Source organism: Salarias fasciatus, chromosome 15 (assembly GCF_902148845.1).
Source record: "Salarias fasciatus chromosome 15, fSalaFa1.1, whole genome shotgun sequence".
Taxonomy (NCBI): domain Eukaryota; kingdom Metazoa; phylum Chordata; class Actinopteri; order Blenniiformes; family Blenniidae; genus Salarias; species Salarias fasciatus.
Genome location: NC_043759.1, coordinates 17,901,762 through 17,923,263, shown reverse-complemented (window position 1 = coordinate 17,923,263; position 21,502 = coordinate 17,901,762). Strand labels below are relative to the sequence as shown.

Genomic DNA, 21,502 nt, shown 5'->3' with positions numbered 1-21,502 from the left:
TGAATGAAAAAAAACACAAAGATGCAAAGACTGAAATAAATAAATAAAATGAAAAGAAAGCTGCAAAATTACCACAAAGAAACTCAAAACAACCAGATAAAGTCTCAAAACTACCACAAGGTGGAACATATGTGATCTGACACAACAGTTTCAACAGGAGGTCCTATACGAGCATGAAGAGATGAAACACGCACAATGACACACAAAGTAGGAGAAAGAAAACAGACTGCAGAATGACCACATAGTAACCTGACCCTGTCTTCCTGTAAGAGAGCGCAGGATGAGCAGCAGCGGCAGCAGCAGCGTGGCGCAGGGCCGGCTGCAGGTGCTGCAGGTCTACCGCCTGCTGCAGTGTGTGCGTGAGGCGGATAGAGAGCAGATCGAGAAGATGGTGAAGCTGGGGGTGGACGGCCTCATCAACCTGACCGAGCCGGAGGACGGCATGGGGCCGCTTCACATGGCCGTCTCAGTCAACAGTCACGGTGACGTTCCTCTTCTCCCCTTCCCCTCATTTAAATCGATGAGCATTTCCTCCTTTGTGGAAACCCCTATCTGCACGAGGCAAACATCTGAAAGCAATCTAAGGAGAAATGCTCTGTTTATGTAACTTAGACTTTTTGGGAATATTTAGAAGGGATAATAGTTATTTAATACAGTGTTTACAACTTCCAAAAATTGTAGCTCAGACGACTTGTTTCCTGGCTTTTGGACTAATACAAACTGGCAACGTAACAGCAAAAACAAGCTCCGCCGCCTGTCTCCTCAAAATTAATGATAACATCCCTGTTCTGCTAAATGCTGATCGTAAATCGAGTGTGTGAGTGTGGGATTGTACATAAGTTAGTCCTAATTTAGGCTGCTGATCCATCCAATCACAGCAGGGTGTTGTTTCAGAGCACAGACATTCCTGCCATCGAGGCATGAAGGTACAGAGGAATCAGAGAAAGTATTTCCCTTGTGAACTTATTGTTCCTTCCAGTGTCAGACACAACAGTACCAGACGGCCAAATTGAGCCCGAGTTCCTCGAACATATGGATGCATTTACCCTGCGCCAGCTAATTTATCAGAAAAGAGTAATTGTCTGACTTATATAAATTCTAACGTCTTATGTCATACATATGAGGTCTTACTTGAAATTGTTGCATTTAAAGTCAAGTCCTGACAGTTTCCTGGTTGTCTGGTCACAGAGCTCGTCAGCTTCCTTCTCTCCCACGGAGCTCATCCCAACATCCAGGACAGGAAGGGCCGCACCCCGGTCATGTTAGCGGCTCAGCTGGGCAGTGACACTATCGTAAATCTGCTGATCCAGAACCAAGCTGACCTGCTGCTCCAGGACGCTGAGGGCAAAGGTGAGCAGCCCAACGTTTTTAATGCAAAAGCTAGTGTAATTGATTTAAAGTATGACAAGTGACCCTATACATCCTTGTTCAATACACAAACTAATTTATCTGGATAGTAAGACATATTAAAAGTTGGAAAGGTTTAGGTTGGTAGAGGCAAGGCTTTGAACTGAGGCATTTGTTTTCATCCACAACACTGTGGTCACGCCTTTTAATTGGACTCAGTGTGGAAAATCTGCAGAGGAAAGTTGGCCCTCAATCCGTTACCTGGTGTAATTGAAGAGCCGTGTCCAGACTAACCTGGTGTGAGCCTGAAGTGTCGATTTCCCAAACACAGGCGTTTCTCATCTCGAGTTGGACGGGCTGTACGCCGAGCCTTGTCTCACAAACTCATGAAAATGCATGGTGCTTGTGTTTAGATATTGATGAGCAGACGGTATCCCAGACAACTGCAATCAGAGAACCCCGCGTTCTTCTTCAGGACCTTTTGAAACCAATTGTGGTAATTATCCCAATTACAGTATGTCCGGGGCATCAATTACCGTGGAGCGAGCCACTGAGAGATGATTAGAGAAAGAAGGCCGGACAATATTTTGTGCATAATTTACGTACTGTATGTGGTATGTATTCATGTGTGCACCATTGTCCCTGTCCACTGGAGTGTTAGTATGTCAGGCCACACGCCTACATCTAATTACAGATCAAGTCCTGATGGTGATCCTCTTTTGTGAGGCACGCAGTGTAACCCGAGCTCAGAGAGCTCTCCCCGAGGACGTGTTCAGCCCCGTCTCGGTACTCACAGCCAGAGCAGGCCGAGTTTCAGCAGACACACACTCACCGGTAAGAGCAGCCACGGTGTTGGATGCAGGCTTACCGAGGAGCGGGCTCATGATCCCAGGTTTAGACACGTGCATGAATGTGAGTGATGTGAGACAGACGCAGCTGGAGTCGCCCTTAATTCATCTCCTCCAAAGAGCAAGCAGGTCTTGATGTGGTCTCTGGTTTGAGTTTCTCCCTGCAGAACTTTCCTGGAGTCGTCAGAGTAAGTAAAATGTATCCACATGTGACCTTTGGACGCCTGCAGCTCATGGCCTCTAGCAGTTATCTGACAGCAGCACACTCAAACCTATTGATCAAATTAGAGCTGTAGAGAGTTTAATATGGCCCTGAGGCATGGCTGGTAGATTATTTTTTAGTAAAAAATGTGCCATTCACTACCACTCTGACACTAATTTGACAATTGTGCAAGTAAAGAACTCATTATTAAATATTCCCTCTTTTGCCAGAACCTGATTATTTTGTGGTTTCAGTATTTTGCCCTTCCTGGTCTTGCCATGGCAGAAGGGCGTGTGTGGTCTGGTGATCTTCAGAGCGATCCATGCTCCTGGTTAGGGCCACCCAAGGTGGACAGGCCTGGAGTGAAGGCCCAGATAAACATGTCCAAACCTCAGTCATGAAAAGGGAACAAGGAAAATCTTGCACCCTCACCCCTGAACTCAGCTGCAACCAGAAGCTCATTGGTGCCTGCCAGGAGGGGAGGCAGCACCTCCCCCAGGTGGAAGGGTTTAACTGTTTCTGGGTTAGATTAATGAGCGATGGGAGGAGGGATTGTGAGGTCGGCCACAGGTTCGGACAGGTGGCTGCAGTGCTGCAGTCACTGTGCTGGACTGAAGAGGGAGCTGAGCTGTAAAGAAGTGCTCTATGTTTACCAGCTGATTAGGATGCCCCCCTCGTCGCCTCCCATAAGAAGTTTACCAGACCCGGCCAACTGGAAGGAGGCTCCAAAGTCAACTCAGCACTCGCTGGAGAGATTTTATCTCTGGTTTGATATGATTGTGACTTTTAGTCCCCGCAGAGCAGCTGGAGGAAGTTACTGAGGACAGAGTTGTCTGGGTTTCTTTGCTCTTGCTTTTACTACCACCGACCTCACATGGAGTAAGCAGGAAAGAAGGTGGATGGACGGATAGATGGATTATTATTTTGTCATTTCAGTAATCAGGACAAATGTCACTTTAACAAGTGACTAAAGCAAAGTGAGTGAGCAACAGAAAGATCAGTAGATTTGCTGTTTGCCTGACCAACAGTAGATTTTCTGTGGGTACGCTCATACAGTTTTCGAAGGAGCTCTGCAGGAACATTGTTCCAAACATCCTGGACGAATCAAATGTTTATTTTGCATGTGTGTTAAATGCTGCCTCTGCTCCATTCCTCTTCATTTTTGAGATTCTGTGAGCCATCCTCTTCCCTCATATGTGGCCCAGGCGTGTTGTTCTACTGCATCTACCCCACCAAGCGCCACTTCCGCTGCCTGCAGGCGGCGCTCAGTTCCCGGGCAGACCCCAACAACGTGTCGGCTGAGGGGACACACGTCTTCCAGGTGGCGTGTGAGAAAGCACTGGAGTGCACTCCCATGTGTCTCGTCATGCTGCATGGTGGCGCAGACCCTAATGCAGCCAATCAGGTGAAACGAAGCACGAATAAACAGCGAGGACAAAGCCGAGGAATGACGCTGACCGCCCTCCTGTTGTCTCCTCAGAAAACCGGCGTCACTGTGTTAATGGAGGCAGCCAGAGCAGGCTCACTGCAGCTTGTTCGAGCCATCCTCCAGAGAGGAGGAAACCCAAATGCTCTGGATCAAAGACACCTCTCAGCTGTGCACTACGCTGCCATGGGCGGCTTCTTTGAGGTGATGTGGCTCAGCTCTTCTATCTTCAGAATACATGTGATCAAATTGCAGTTTTTCGCTACTGGAGCTTCAGGTTGCTGTAATGTCTTCCTCTGTGCTGTTTTGTATTTTGTAGGTGATTCAGGTGCTGTCTGCTTACTCAGCAGCCATGAGTATCATCAACCTGGATAAATGCACGCCCTTACACTATGCTGCTGCCTCAGGCAACGCCAACTGCTGCAAGTTCCTGGCACAAAGAGGTGCTGTGAGAGCAGGAGAGAATAACAGGCTCTGGTTCCTTTTAGGTTTCACAACAGGAGTCACGCTTTGAAGTCACCTGCTTGAAATTATATAATAACATCAAGTATAGTTATATACAATGATATTGATAGTTCTGGATCAGTTTAAAATGCTCAGACTTCCTGTCGCTCAAAGCCAAATTTTAATACGTTTATGACTTTTCTACATTTAAGTTTGAATGTTTTGTTGAGCGAGTCCAGGACTTGGGTCTGTTTGTCAGGGTCTCAAAAGAAACTGACATGTTTTTCTATTGTGTGAGTTTCAAATTTTTATATAGTGGCAGTGCCAATGTCAAGAAAACTGAAATTACTATTCGTAATGCCTCGAGCATAGGCTTTTTTTATTTGTTCATTGGAAATATATCTTTGGAAATTTAATCAAACAGAAATACATGCAGCTGCAAACACAGCAAACCAAAACTGAATTGAATTTGTTTCTCACAGAACTGTGCTCTTTGTTTAGGTTGTAACCCCAAACTGAAGAACCAGGAGGGTTTGCTGCCTCGCCAAATAGCCAAAGACTCTGGTCATAAAGCAGCGGCCAAGGAACTGAGGAAAGCAGAGAGGCAGCATGGGAAAGGCAAGAAACCCAGCGGGGCCGGCCCCATGTCTGACGTGTGGGCCCTGACCCTCCACGACTGGTCCCACGAGAACCAGGCTGAACTACGCCAAGCTTTCGGAAACGGCTCGGACATAATTACAACCGAGATGTTCATTTCTGTGTTGGAGGGTCTGAAGGCTCCAGTTGAACCGGAGCAGCTTCATCTAGTCGTCACAGCCCATGACAAGAGAAGAGAGGGATGTGTTAACATTAACGAGTTCTTCAAGGGTGTGAAGTACATCAAGAAGCCTTTCCTGCTCGCCTCTTATGTGCCCAAGAAGAAAAAAGGAGCGAAGGGTGCAAAAGGAGGCAAGAAGAAAAAGAAGAAGGAGAAATTTGCTCTCCCTATTTGCACGCTCCCGCCAGAGCTCATGGCCCGGCGAGCGGACGGCGGCCCGCCCCACTTCATGATTGAGAAATTCTGCCACTGCTCGGACGTCAACAGGTTCGGCAGCGATCGTCCTCCGGACCATCCCATAGTCAACGACTCGGGATGGTACATGGAGAAGCCAGACAGGGCCTACATCAACATCAGCCACTGCGTCAGAAATGAGGATCTCCAGTCGCTGGACCTCGCTTTCAGTCAGGGGGTTCCCGTGGACGTCCAGGACGAGTTCTACAAGACGCCGCTGATGGTGGCGTGCTCCAGCGGAAACTATGAGGTGGTGCAGTACCTCCTCAGCAAGGGGTGAGCGAGGACACGCTGTGTGTCTCCGCTCTGCTGCCACTTCCTCTTAGTTTGTGGTTGTGTGTGATTTGGCTCTCAGCAAGTGTTTTAGGGATTGAAGGCCAAGAATGTAGTGAGTAAGTAAATAATCAAACATGGCTCAAATGTCAGCAGTGCATGCCGAGTATTCCTCTGCTGATTTCAAGAATGAGAGTCATCTTTTAGAAGTGAAAGCTTCAAATGAGAAGTGTTAGATGAAGTTGTTTCGATTGCAGTTTTAACTCATGTCTAACGAAGACTTTTGTTTTTATTTTTTAAATGTATGTTCTTTACTGATCAACTGCTTGTCTTGATATGGTTATACAGTTGCAGTAGGGTAAAAGCAAGCATGTCAAGAACATGATTACTGCTCTTGAAATGAGTGCAAACTTTATTTATGGACCCTGAAATCAGAGAAATGTGATGAAATTACGGTACATACTTAATGGAGCACTATGAGTCCTACTGAGCATGGGAAAATATAACTTTGAACATACCGATTAATCAAATAACTGTTGAATTCAATCCATAGACTATCTGTTATTACAGTTTAGATCAGACCAAGAACTGACAAACAGATGCAGGCTGATATACTTCATTTATCTGAATAAACCTGTTCCTTTTCAGGGCCAGCGTGAACACGTGCGACCAGTTTTTCTGGACTCCCCTCCATCACGCGGCTTCGTCTGGCCATGTGGAGATTGTTGAACTCCTGGTGGCGGCCGGGGCAACAGTCAATGGCCAGGCCCTGAGTGGAGGCACGCCCCTCATGAGGGCCATCGAGAGCTCTCAGTCCTCCTGCGTGGACTTTCTCATCAAAGCCGGGGCCAGCGTGAACGCAGAGAACAAGAGAGGTTGGGTTTTGAAGTTTAACTTTTCCAATCCCTTTTTTTTTTTTTTTTTTCACAGTAAACACTAGTGGAATTGTAGTCTTATATTTTGCTTCCCTGCAGGACAAAATTGTCTTGATATCGCCAGAGCGTTTGCAGACTCCAGGATAATTGACCTGGTCAAGAACAAAATGGATTCGCTCCCGAAACCAAAGGACGCCGTGAAGGGACGGGGAGACAAAACTCAAAAACCCAAATCTGCGAAGAAGGTACAGAAATAACTCCCATCAAGTCTCTCTACCAGCCTTCCACAACTTCCTTCCCACGTTTCCTTTGTGTCGACGATGTGCCAAATGGAATTCTCACTCTGTTCTTTATTCACTGTTGACAGAGAAGAAAAGCCATTTACATGTGCTGAAAGAAAACCGTCATCGCTGCCAGTTGATAGCTTTCCTTTTGTGAAGACATGAAACATAAAAAAGACAATTTCTTGAAGGTACCCGTTGGTTAGAAGAGTGGTTCATATATGAAGGTGACGTAGATGTAAAACTGAACCACATATAGTGGCTTTCATCTGTGTAGCATGAAAAAAACATCCTATTACTCTGAACTTGGAACGTACAAGCAGGCTCCACCAGATGTGTCATGTCACGAGTCGACCACACTGGAATTTTTTAATTTGCATATCTTGTAAACCGGGCCAGAAACAGGCACAGCACATCGATTTGGTTATTAAAGCTCTGATAGGAGCAGGTGCCACTGCATAAATTACTCTGGAATATCTATAATTGAGTACAGTTGCAAACAGCAGTTCTGGAGGGCAGGAAAACTCTATCGGAGGTAATAAATTACACACAGGTAGAACAAAGAGCCGACTAACTACCTGGCTTTTTTTTTTTCTATTGCAACTGCGTAGAGCACAGAGGCTTTATGGTCCACTTTATGTGTCCTGCTAAGCGTTCTCTGAAATATATGATAATTACTCCTGGAAGAAACGTAAGAATCAGCCGATCCTGTCTGCAGTGACTTACAGTATGAGCCAGTCAATCGCTGCAGAAACTCCGTGCAACCTCAAATCAAAGCGACTGCTTTTCATTATAGTGTTCTGCTCATTTCATTCAGACTCTGGACCACTGTTCTAACAGAATAGCAAATCATCTGGTGTGGTGCTTTTCAACTTCTGCCTGTTTTTAGCTTTTCTGAATAGATTGAAATTGGATCGCGCATATTATGCAGGCTCACGTTGTATTTATGAGGCCGAATTCTTGTCTTTTAATTAGCAAAGATAAAATCCTCACAGTGGATTACTATGAAAACATATTAACTCACCAGATGTTCTCATGAACCTCTGTGTCTCAACAATGATCAGTCCTGTTTTCTAAGCAGATGGGAGTAGAAACATTTTTATCTGTGACAGTTTTACATACTGGTCAGCCTGTGTAGCGTCTCAGAATCTTGATGTATGTTCAAGCTCTGACAACATCGTTGTTTGCTCAACAGCTAAGTTGTTTTGTGAAACTGTGCTTCTTACAGAGCGTCGCTGCCGAAAGCGCACTGCGCACAGAGAGCATGACTGCAGGACAGACGCCTCTGCAGAAGGATTCGAAGGGCATCATCCAGCAGAACGCCAGGATCACCACAGGGCAGGCTAACGCCGTCGATATCTCCTTTGTGCCAAAAACGGTAGGTCTCATCTTCATATAATGGTACCAGAAAATCAGCTTGACCATGACTGTGAAAAACTTGGTTCAGAAGTTAACTGATCAGTGTTTCTGTGTCAGGTTTGGGGAAAGCCAGCCACCACCAGTCAACTGATGTCAAAAATTGAGAAAAGGAAGGGGCCTTTGTCCCTCGAGGTGGACTTGGACGACTTCATGATGCCGTTCAGCCAAAGCATCCAGAGGAAGATACTTGCTATGAAAGATTCCACGGGCTGAGCTGGAAGACGCGTAGGCAGAGAGAGACACTCAGGATTCCTGTAGCTGGAGTGGACTTCTACCATGAAACAGCTTTTCCTCTCAAAGGTGCAATAAGTAATATTACGTCACATAACGTACTTCCCCCTCCTCCTCAAGGCAAAAATGACACAAAGCAGAATGAATTTATACCTCGAGGCTTCATACATCTTAACTGGAGTCATCTGGGTTTGGTCAAGTGACCTTTGAACCCAGTTTTTTAATGCAGTGATTGAAGGTGTGCTTTCCTCATAAATCATGATAAATCATCAGACTTTTTTTTTAAACGCAATGCTATGCAAAGTGTTGAAAATTAGTGTTTTATTACTACTGTTTTTTTAATTCTTTAAAAACTGATTGAATTATGTTACAAGTCGCTGAAAATTAAAAATGACCTACTTGAGAAAAAATCTTGCAGTACTTCTACGTGTGCTTGTCGTTCTGATCAAGAGCTGTACCTACACCACAGTTTCTGCAGACGCCGGCTAATCGTTACGTTACTCATCTTTTATCATGCTGTCGGGTCCGAAGAATAACAGAATAGAAGCTGTAATGATATTGAGGTTCTCCTTCAGTAAACAGGAGTTTAATGAAATAGTAACAGAACTTCACGTCATATAAAACTTTCTAAAGACGTTAATGTGGCTCAGTGGGAGAAACAGCAGCTCAGCATCTGAATAACTGTAATAAATGTGACAGGTTTTAGTGGCTCGTTGCTAACACTGCAAATGACCATGTTCAGTCATTGAGGCGATGACAGAGGTTGGATTCCGATGTTTTAGATCACATGACTCAAAACGTTCAGTCCAGACTAAACACCTGCATCACCAACGTACCACAAAATCAGCACTGGTTAACACAAATGAACATTGTTTAGCAAAGATCTAGTCTTCTTGTATTCTATCAGGTGGATAAAGCTAACCTGTCTCAGCTCTTGGTTTCAGTCAGTGGGTGAATAATCCAGTTGTTTTGAATCCTGCACCACAACAACAGGAAGAGCTGACATTAAGGGATGAAACAGTCATATTCTTTCAAAGCCATTTAGATAACAGGAATGTGAGTATTCCGTTATGCTGTCTGTGTGTTGTGTAACTCAGATGTGTATCTTGGAACATACCCGCTGAGGAATGAAATCCAGCTGATAAATGTTTGTCTGTTTTGTTTATCCAGATTCCGTACATGTTGAAATGATGGTTGCTTTGCTTATTCTCTAAATCACTTGGTCCTGAACTGGGCTCACTTACGGTAACTGGAGTAAGTCATTCAGTGTGTGACAGGCTGTGACTTCATTCAGGTTTGAGCAGGGAACAGAAACACCACAGTGCAAACTCCCACATCTGTTTCTTTCTTTCTTTTATTTCCTTCCTCACGGTCGTTCTATCAGTGGTCTGCACTTCATCCTTAGTGTCTTACTGGCTTCTTCGTTGCATTTTGGAGGGATCCTGGATAAACTGACGTCATTGTGTCCGTCCGCGGGGAATTGGATGATAATGCATGGAAAAGTACATTCTTTTGCGTTTCCATTGGTAGGTTTCAGGCACAACAGACTTAACAGCTAGAAAAGATGCAATCAGAGGAAAAGAGGCAGACTTCAGTGTTCAGAAACAGCCTGTAGAAGTGTTTAGTACAGGAACCTTTGAAGCCTACTGAGTTTATAGAAGAGATTTTAATCCTTGTTCAAATTGAAAAGTTGCACCACAATCCGATGTGTATAACTTCAGTGAAGACTGTGATTCTGACTCCTCTGAGGTCTCCACACTCACTCCAGTCTGGGTCACTTCTGGTTGTTTTCACTCCCTTTTGCTAGAAATTTCTGCCAACATCAAACTGCAAACCAGCTGCAGCACTTGATTTTTACCAGATGGTGGCACTGTCTGGCAAATTTACCAACGCAGGGGCTTCACTTGTTTATTAAGAAGAGAAAACTTGGAGGGAGCTGTTGTGTTACCAGAACAGAAAAGCATCAAAATGGCAGCCATGTGTGTTTACTGTCCTCATGTTCGCTGCTCAGATGCCATCAAATCAATAACCTGCAAACACTTCATCAAAGAAAAGATTGCGTCTTAACATGCTGCCGTGTCTCATTTCGCTTTACTTATTTGATCTTTCCCTTGATGGCTTGAATGATGAAGCAGCTGAGGAGGATTCATGTCGTAATTTTTTTTTTTTTTGTGTTGCTCATCAGAAACCATCCGGGGAGAACAGACGAGGGTTTGTGTGTTTAATGTCGCATCGAGGCACACTCCCATCACCACCACCACCATCGCCAGATAAAATTAGATTGCAGTGTCCTCAAGGTCCACAGGGACGCTGTTATATAATGAAATATACAGGCAGAAGGGGGGGAGGAGGAGGAGGAGGGGGCAGCAGCTTTGAGGTTCATAACACAAGGCCTGGATTGTTTAAATATACATGGTCACAAATATCATTGATGACGGGGATGTGAGGAATGAGAGTGAGGATGAGAGCACAGAGGGAGAGGGAGGGAGATTAGTGGGAGCATAAAAAGAGGCAGGAATGAAGGGGTACACACACACACACACATACACACACACACACGCATTGATGCACAGAAGAATCAGACATTAAACCGAGAGGAAAAAAAAAACATCCCCGCTGAAAATGAGACCAGAGGAATGAGGGATGCGGGGCCACTGGCGGCGAGGGAAGGGGAAAGGACACGAGCAGAGGAGATGGGGGAGGAGGGTGACTCAGAGGAGGAATGGAGGGGTTGCATGTGTGCGTGGGAGGAGGAGAAGATGAGGGCTTTTCTGGCACAATCAGTGGCACACAGGTTAGAGGGAGTAAACAAGGCTGCCGGCTGCGATTGTCGGCTGTGACGCAGTGTGTCTGTCTGTCAGGGCGTGGGCTCGGGCTTTTATGGTCATGCAGTACGTGTGCCTCTGTGGGTGTGTGTGTGTGTGTGTGTGTGTGTGCGCGTGTGTGTCTATTTGTATTCCTGTGGCATGACTGTGTCTATTTTAAACTGTGTAAAGATAAACGTGACCATTTTTGTTTGTATGTTCTATTATTCCTCATGTAGCTGCTGCAGCGGTCAGCACCCTCCTCTCACTGTGAGCATGCCCCCTGTTCAAATCCAGGCTTCAATGTCCTTCTGTGTGCAGTTTGCCTGTTCTCGGTGTGTGTGTGTCTGTGGGTTTTCTCTGATGCACTTAAAGCATAATTATTGAATCTACAGTCAGTGGTTGATCTTGGCACCTGTTCTGTGTTCCTAATCTGCAGTGGTCAGTGTCAATTGAAGGTTGTCCAAGAAAAGAAGCTTGGTGAACCAGTAACCACGGGTAACCATGGGTCACTGATGCAGGTGGGAAGTGAAGCCTGTGGAATCTGAAACAGACGAGCCTCAGCAGCACAAGCTCCATCAGAACTTCATGCTTTTTTCTACCTCAGTACATCGTCACAGAATAATGGGACATGATGAACGAGGATGCTTCCTTTGGAAGGTGTGTTGTTTCAGGTGATATCTTTCACCTAACTGAGATTTGTTGCAGGCTGTTTCACATAAACAGCATTTCCTGATGGCTATGGCAATTTTCTGCAGCATCATGCCACAAAAAACCAAAATGCTTCAAGAATGGTTTTAGGGAATATGACTTGGTCTTAAAATGATCCTGATCTAAATCCAGTCATGAACCTGTGGCAAATAAACCCATCCATTGCAGGCTCCACCTGATTACTTCCAGGGCTTAAGAGTTCTGCTGTTCACTCGTCTGTGCCAGAAACCACGTTCAAGGGTTAATGTTTTGGAAGTTTTTTATTCTTTGTACCGTATTCTTAAGATTTCTGTGCACCTGCTGTGACTTGTTCTCATCCTCTGATACGGAAGGATTAATCCTAAATGTGTCATAATGGTACAGATACTCATTATGAAAGTAATGAACATTTGTTTGACAATATGACCTTTTTTTTTGACGGCAGCGTCTCCTTGGGGTGACATTAAATCTGCTGCCTGAGTGGATGTGTGTAACATTCACAGACGTTGATGTCACACACTGCGCCTCAGAGGAGGTAAACATTGCAATGTGTTCTCTGTGAGCGCGGGTGGACGTGTGTGTTGTGTTAAGATGCCAGCGCACATGCATGTCAATAAAGCACGTTCAAAGGCATCCTCCTCCCCTCCCCTCCCCCCCCCCCCCTCTCTGCTGAGTATCAGTCTGAGCTGGAGTCAGTGTGTGTTGCAGCCAGCAGCACTGCAGTCTCTCGGCTCGGCTCCTGCACCGCTTACTCAGCACTCCAACCCTTCACTTCCCAAAACAGCCCTGTGGGACACACACACACACACACACGCACACACACACACACACACACAGATGTGCTCACACATGCGTGTAATCCAGTAATTACATGCTTTAGCCGAGATGCAGACAGACACTTGTACATACACACACACAGACACAAACACCATAATACACACAAGTGCACTTCATCCACACACTGTTTTTTTTCCTGCAGATCCCTGCAGCAACACAAAAACACCATACAGTAAACACTTTCTATGTAAAAGTCCCAGAGACGCAGTAACGCTGTGCTCCACCAATCAGCTCATACATGTTTAATCTTCATCACTCCTGGTAATGATTTGGACTCTGAACAAGTTTGTAGTTTTATGTGGCAAAGAACAACTAATTGTAGCCCAGAGGTTTTTAGATTGAGGTTTTATTTCCCATAACATCATGCAAAGACTCCAGTGCTGGTGCTGCCTCTGTTTCCCGAAGAGCCATTAAATGTAAACACAGTTGCAGTGCAGTGAGAACGCCGTGCTCAGCAAAAAACAACAGCGTCACCGTCCAGGTCCTGCTTCACCATCCATTATTGATAAGGGAGTCAAGTTTCACACAGTCTGACAGGCTGTACTCTGTTACACAACACTGTGTGTGTGTGTGTGTGTGTGTGTGTGTGTGTGTGTGTGTGTCTCTGTTGTGTGTGTTCAGCCACACCGGTTTTCTGCGTAGTTAAATACTCTGTAAAAATGTTCATAAAAGTCAAAGCATTAAACTGCCAAATCAAAGTTATAGAAGACCGTAAAATCCAACGGAGTGTGTGTATGTCTGTAGAAGATGCGTCACGGCGACTCAAGCCAGACTTTAATTCTTACAGTTATTGCATGGAATACGCATTTTTTTACTGCAAAAGTATACTATTTTATTCAGTTTATTCACACACGGTGGGATTCGTTTGAAAACCAAAAGCATGTTTTATTTCTTATAATTGTTCACAATAAATAATGTTAAGAATGAAAACTAATATTAAACTGCTTCATAGGCATTTTAAAAAGGAATGCTATGAAGACCAAGCTGAACAGATAAAAATATACCAGGATATGCCCAGAAGAAAATACCCATCAGATTTTTTTTTTTTTAACCCGGTTGACAGCAGCACAGAATCAACCCGGAAAACTCTGGAAGTCCAACTTCTACCTTAACTTGTTAATTCATACATGAAAATATGATTTCTGTGTGTGAGGAGCAGAGCTTTATTTTTGGATTCCTGTCATCACTATGATTTGGAAATGAACCCAGTAGAAGAGAGGATACCTCTAACCAGACAGATTAAGTTGAAGTTTTTTTTCCTTCCGAGAAAAATCAAAATGCAATCATACTTACAAATATAAGAATTGATGGACAGTAATTCAAAATGAGATGCATGTCAAATGATGCAGTAATATGTGATAGACGTATACATTTTGTTTTAACTGCGTTTCATGGCTTATCTTTACATTTTTGTGATGTCTTGGAGTTTTGAAGTTTTTTGATATTTTTGGGGGATATTTTTTGTATTGAACTACTTCATTTGAAATATTTGGCTGTAGCTCCATTGTTAGACATATTTTAGGGGGTCTGAAGTCCCCCTGAAATTTAAATTTTGTGCCTGCATATTCAATATAAAAATGACTGGAAAAAAAGTTTACATTAATAATCATCATTCATTTAAACATGATCATAAATCTGTCAGTTTCCCCTCATTTCATGGCATTAGCTCAGTGAATCCGTTTGACTTGTTCATATAAAGAAGTTTAAGAACGGATGATGAAACATACTGATAGTGTGCAAACGTATATTTGTTGTCCTACTGTATTAAATAAAGAAATAATGATTAATTTCTCAGTCTTTCTTAGCTGTTTGTGGAGCTTTGTGCTCATGCACTTCGTGCCCCCCCTCCCCCCAATACACACACAGTTGTTTTTAATCAGCAATAGTCTAGTGTTTCATTGAAAACAAAACATTTTTTTTAGTCATAGTCACCTTAGTTCACAGTCTGGAACTTGCTTTAAAAAGTAGTTTAGCAGAGCTGTGAAGAACTGTAAAAAGTGCAATATTGTTTGTCAGCTGGAATTTTACACCGTTACCGTCACGGTGCAGGTAGAAGGACCGAAGCGCAGGCAGCACAGGTTGAGTAGGACCCCTTCTTTTTTTCTTTCTTTTTTTTTCACAAATACAAGGAAAACTGGGGAGAGCTGAGCTGATGCAGGCATGGTACAGGGGCCGGAAACACGGCGACAGACCCACAAGGAGCCGACCGGACAAGCGAGGGGGGAGCAGGGCCTAAATAGGGGAGACACAGGTGCAGCACATTAGGAAGATAACGAGGAAGGTGACTGGCCAGGAGGACATGAGGAGGAGCAGACAGAGGATGTGTCCGAATGTCCACACTCTGCCCTAACTCCTCAATCACTATATAATGCTGGACTACACAGGGGACTTTACAGTGCCCTGAATCCGTTGGCTATTCGGACATGCAGCTCCCTACCTTTTCCCTCAGCGCTGATCATGTGAGCCCCGGCCGATACCATGGTAACCAGACGCACCGGCTTGCGAAGACGTAATTCCACGACACAAAAAAAAATTGTAACGTATTTTTTTTTTAATGTGCTCTTTTTCTGCATTTTACTTTCCTTGTCATCTTTCTAATCATTGAAGAAATTCAACCCATTAATTCATACATACTTAGATTCGCAATGCACGATGGGTATTGAGCCATCTAGGGACCACCGATGCTCACTACTTTTCGAGATGCATTGTGGGAAATTTCTAGTGCCCTTCTTTTTTTGCTATCTGGACATGCGGACAGCCCTACAAATGGTGTCTTCACTATGCAGTGCCCTATGTAGGGAATAGTGTGGACATCTGGACACAGCCAGAGACAACAGGTCAGACAGGGCGTGCACGAAACCAAACAGGCCCCGAGCGCCCCCATATGGCCGCAGCGGCACAGGGTGTTTTTAAAAGATAGATGAATAAACAAAAATGTGGAGGAAACTTCTTAATGCCATGATACATATATCTCCTGTATCTCCTGATACAGGAGAATTTTAGTTTAACATTTTAGACTTTGAAGGCTTGGAAACCACATATTATCATCGAAAATGTTGAAAAGTCAGAAGTCATTCAGTGATTCAATCAATGTGTATTATAGATAACCCAGTTGTATAAGTCTTTACTGGTTTCATTTCTACATAAACATGACATCAAATCTTCGTTTTGAAATGTTGATTTCATGGTTTCCAGATGTCTTGGAGTAACCTGTTATGAATTACGAATATGTTTTCAAATCTGAAATTATTTCCTATACATTTTGACCACATACTTTTATATTCAGCTAATATTTTACCTTTAATTAGAGAGAATTCCAGTGTGTTTCTGTTGAAACAATTCATCATTCATTAGCATGCGGCCTCTCCAGCGCTATAGATCTTTCGCTCTCTAAGCTATAGATTCCAATTTGCTGCAGGCTGTGAACTTTTTATTATGAGGATATTGATTTGAATTTCATAGTGAGACCAATAACGCTGGGAGGACGGCAGCAGGCCGAGTCTTGGCTCACACAAACACAGCAGTTCCTGGGAAAGAGACCAAAAGCCAATATGATAAATATCTCAGAGGACGGATCAAAGCTGCAGCATCTCACTGACTCAACTCTGCCCTCAGAAGGAAAAGTCCAGATTAGAGGAGGCAGTGAGAGTGCAAACTCATCATGCATTTTTCACAACTCTGAGTGAAAACAGTGTTTAGTATCTCCTTAAACCTTCATGCACGTCATGGATACATCTGATTTTGAATGTTTTACTTTGTTGAGATTCAGTTGACTGTTGCCGTATTGAGATTTACAGTGCATTTGTTTTTTCTGTGTTTTTTTTTTCTTCTTTCTTTTTTTTTTTCAAACTGGCCGAGACAGAAGATTTCGCTGCCCTAAAAACAGCTCATCAGCGTTGCTGGCAGCAGTCACAGAAACCAAAGGGGTGCCGTTGGAATAGACCATCAGTAGACTCTGCCTCATTATGTGTTGGCTTTTAGAGCAGAATGTCGAAATATCCTCAATCTGGAGCTCAGGTTTCACTCATAGACAACATTCAAATGTCACACAGGTGAGTTCGGTTCAGGACATGAAGCCTGAATTTTAAGGGAAACTCCATATTCAGTGATAACTGACAGTTACACAGTGAAAGATATCTAAATAAAGTCATCAAGCCTCTCCTCCTTTTTCGTAATCTCACCCAGATACAGCAGCCGTAAAAAGAAACTTGCTAAAAGAAGTGTGATCGTTTCACTTCCGCTCATTGGATGATGAGAAAAATGTGACTCCGAAGGATGAGTGATGCTCTGGATGTGTGAATACGCAAGTTTTTAGTGAGGAAAAGAAGACCCTTGACAGTGTTTCATTTGGCAGGAAGTAAAAATGAAGAGTGTTTTTATGTCTTCCTTTACTTCACTGAACAGTGGAACCAGTTGAAGAGACTTCCTCACATCTTGTGCTTTATACTGCAGCACTCCTCTCCTTCTCCATCTATCTTCTTCATCGAAAAAAAGAAAAGAAAAAGGAGACTACAGATTTATTTTCTCTGAAACTTTTTTATATATACACACACATTCATCACTGGTTTCGGCCTCCTTAGTGTTAAATTTGTCATCGGTGGTCAGACTCCAGCGCAGGAGGGACATTTAAATCAAACTTTAACTCGGAAACACTGCCAAGAAATATCGGAGTATGTCATGAATTGTATGATACGTCTACAGAAGTAAATAATGTAGCAGTGGAGGATGACTTTTTGAAACAGTGCTGTCATTCATATAATTATAATTGCGATCAAACCCGAGAATCTCCAACCCCGAGTCCTCCGACCTCCGTGTCTCCATGTCAGCTCTCCAGTCATTTCAGTCAGTAAGTAAGTGAGTCAAAGATGAATATGGACGAATGGATTATCATTATATTTATGAGTTGAGGTCATGGATCCATGCAAAGTCACTGCCGTTGGCCTCTTCGATCAGTAAGCAGCAAGCATGCTTTTATCTCTAATCAAGCAGTTATCCTGAGATAAATATCACACTGAGGCTTAACAGATCTCCAAGTCCGAGAGGTGAGGCACTAGATATCTCTGTCGCAGGTTTGAGATTTGACAATTGCCACTGGTGGTCTAACAGGATTTATGATCTGAGAGTTGGAGTCTCACTACCGTGTGTTTGTGAGCGAGATTCCCCCAGTCCTAAAAATGTTGTTAATCCCATGGATTAAGGCTTTGATCACCAACAGAATCGTTTGACTTTATTACTTTTAGAGACTCTTTCATTCAAGACAGTTTTCTAAATCTCAGAAGTACAGTCACGTCAAGTCACTCCATTATGTTTTCAGAATTTGGTTTATGCCAATTATAAATGAAGCTGGAGCCCCATCTGGCCTGCTGGCTGTAGTTTTCTAAACTCTGGCTCAAAGTCACAGGATGTTAATTTCCAATTAATTTCCACAGGTTGTTTCTTTCTGTCCAACTTCAAAATGTATTTGTTGAAAATGAAGCATTCAACTGGCATACCTGTGACCCTTCATGTTATTTTATGATTTGAGCTTATTATGATGGCTTTTACTTTCAATTCAGTTCTAAGATCTTGGGTTTAATCTTCCATTTGCTCCTTTAAATCCTGATTTCTTCATAAGAAGTAACATTTTGAGGCAAATCCATGCTGAGAAAAGCTTATATATTCCCTTGCTGTTTTTGCACTGGTGCGTCTGTAGCTATTTCATAGAGGGAAGAGTTGCCACAGATTCATATTCATATGTTCCCGATTTTATCGTACAAGTGAGAAACAATGCTGCAGGGTGCAGAGGAGACAAAGTCGGGGAAGGTTTGCGCCAAAGCAGCTGCAGGCGATAAGGAGTATGAGAGGGGGGGATCTGCATGAGGAATGGGATCTGCATGGGGGTTATTACAGGTCAGGAAATGGGAAGCTTTGTTTAATAATTGGGGGGGGGGGGGGGGGGGGGGGGGGGGGAACTGTGAAAAGAAGAATAAAATGTGCCTGTCATGGCTCACTCAGCCAGCATCTGCTGATGACAGTGGCTCGTGGCACGTGGGAGGAAAATGAGGAGGGCACAGCGGCGGGAGACAAAAGAGGGGTGTTTTCCCAAAGCTGGGCTGCCACTGCAGAGATTTCTGTGTGTGTGTGTGTGTGTGTGTGTGTGTGTGTGTGTGTGCAGGAGTTTAGTTATGCTGCTGCTGCACCACTGAATCGATGAGGAGGAGAGAGCAGAGGAGAAAGTGGGAGGAGGGTCAGCTCTGGTCTGGGGTTGTTTCACTGCAGTGCAAAATGTTTTCAGCTCCTCCTGACTCCCCACATCTCTCTCGCTCTCTCTCTTTCTCTCTCTCTTCTCTCCGAACCCCCTCCGGGCAGGACCCTGCTTCCTGATACCTGGCGCCCTGCTGTCTAATCTGGCAACCTTGGGTGAAGTTGTCTCGGGAGTCTTGCGGTGCACAGCTCCTACACTTTTCCTGATGAGCTGAGTCAGCGTCTGCCAGACTGTAACTTAGCACAATTGCACAAAACTTCTTCCTCTCAGAGCTTGTTCTCGGGGCAGGTTTCAGACGGCGGGGTGTTTCTGGGGGGCAGGTGGCCGTCTCCCAGCAGGGATGCGCTCATCCAATCTGGCACGCTGGGTACTGGATCAACTTAAATACAACTCTTTGATCTGTGTCATGGTTAGCAAAGTTTCTGCTGCAGATAATCCTTATAGTCATTGATCTCCCCTAAATTCTCCCTCCTGTGACGCCAACAATGAGTGACTGCACAATACATCAGGAGGAAAGATGATGAGTCACGCGACTGACTAAAGATGTTAGTGTGTTTCCCTCAACATGCACCAGCAAGGTATTATTTAAAAATGAATAAAAACACCTTTATTTTCTGTACAGCCAACAGTCTGAGCAGCAGCAGCGAAGGAGGAATACCGTGGTGACGCAGCGTTGTTGTGTTTGTAGCAACAATGGTAAAAATGTAATTTATTTACAGTTTTTATGACTTATTGTTGCAGATTTCTACTGTAATGAGATTTCCTAGGCTTCGCCATGCTGGCACTAAACGCTTAAATCCAAACAACTTCAACATTTATTCCCACATCAGCCCAGTTTTATTCCTGAACATAACTGAGCCATAATCACACAGATCGATTCATGTGAAAGAAATCAGAAAATGAATGATTTCATTCATGTCATTTTGTAGCTCGATGCGGCAAAGTTACAGCAGATGGAAGAGAATGACTCAGGAACAAAAAATTTTGTTAAAAAAAAAAGTTCAATGACACATAGTTTTAACGTATTTCATTATCACTTCAGTTTAAAATCCTTATTCACTTTGCTTTAATGTATTTCTCTCTTTGATTTCTTTGTAAAGCACAGTGAATTGTCGACTGCTGCCTTAACTTTGAGCAGCAACGTCCGCTACAAGCTCCCTGAAACTGTTTAAACTGTAAAAGCTCCCTTCTTAGAGTTCCAGAGAATCACAAACCTGCATGCTTTTATCATTGTCACTGTGAGCTGTGTGCACGTGTATTTGTGTGTGCATGCGTACATGTATGAGTGTGTGTGTGGGTGCTGAATGAATTATTCTCAGCTTATGCAAATGTTAGTGTTTCATTTAGTTAACAGAAGACTTAAGGGTTTGTGTGTGTGCGTGTGTGTGTGTGTGTGTGTGTGTGTGTGTGTGTGTGTGTGTGTGTGTGTGTGTGTGTCCCCTGCAGCGAGCGCGGACCACAGAGAGAGAGAGTAAATCATGACGAGGGGGGCGAGCGAGCGGAGCTGAGAGAACGGAGCAGGAAACCAGACCAAACATGGGCACAGGTGACGCAGAGAGGATACCCAGTTTCCATAGCAACAGGCAGGTGCAAGACTCTGGGAGCTAGCTTTCGATCTGCTGAGGTGAAATATTTGCATGCACAGCACACACTTCTCTCTCTCTCACACACACACACACATACATACGCACACAAAGATGTGAGGACAAACACACTTAGCTGACCCCACACACACACACACACACACACACATACTGTGAAAAAACGCCTGACGCATTGACGGCACAGGCTGACGGAAGGAGGATGAGAGAGGGGAGACGAGGAGAGAGAGAGAGAGAGAGAGATTAAAGGGGAAGAGGAGCTCGGGGAGAAGAGTGTTGATCCAGACCCCAGGGGTGTGTTACATGATGAAGAGACAACAGAGGAGGTGCGCTAGGGTGGGGTTGTTATTGTACGGCGAGGAGGGAGGGGGAGGCGGGAAAGATGCTGAGTGCAAAAACAAGAGTGGGGAGGTGGGGGGAGGGAAAGTAACATCAACCACAAACTTGCAATGTGCAAGCCAGAAAGCCGGATTACAGATTTAATGATATAAAATAAGTATGAGCAGTTACAGTAAAGAAATTCAAGTTTCATCATATATATATGAAGAAAATTCAGCTGTTTGGAGAAGTTGCCACAACTTTTAATTGCAGCTTTTCCATTCATATTTAAGTTATAATCTTATTGATCCAATGCTGTGTACTGAATTTCTGCTCAGTATCACATCAATTATATTTATATTTACTCTAAATTTTGTTACTCTGTGCTTGCTCCTAATCCTTGGAGAAACTGAGTTATAGTATCAGATTTTTCTTTTTGCAACAGTTCAAATAAGACAGCAGTATGGATGCCATAAGCAAAGCTGGTATTGAGTTAGTTCACTGTAAGTATAAAGGCAATGTATTCCCCCCTTTTTTAACAAAGTGAAAACAGCAAACGGAAATACAACATAGTAAGGATGAGTGTGAAATTGCTTGAAAAAATCTGCTGT

At 43.9% G+C, this 21,502-nt stretch overlaps 1 protein-coding gene across 1 annotated transcript; it reads left to right on the top strand.

The window, feature by feature from the left end:
- The first annotated feature begins 280 nt into the window (after positions 1–280).
- On the top strand, positions 281–8,488 carry ankef1a (ankyrin repeat and EF-hand domain containing 1a). Its single transcript, XM_030110839.1, has 10 exons — positions 281–482; positions 1,189–1,350; positions 3,603–3,802; positions 3,878–4,027; positions 4,143–4,266; positions 4,769–5,594; positions 6,240–6,466; positions 6,566–6,711; positions 7,976–8,125; positions 8,224–8,488. The coding sequence occupies exons 1-10, from the start codon at positions 281–283 to the stop codon at positions 8,377–8,379; spliced, it is 2,343 nt and encodes a 780-aa protein (XP_029966699.1). The 3' UTR covers positions 8,380–8,488.
- The last annotated feature ends 13,014 nt before the right edge of the window (positions 8,489–21,502 follow it).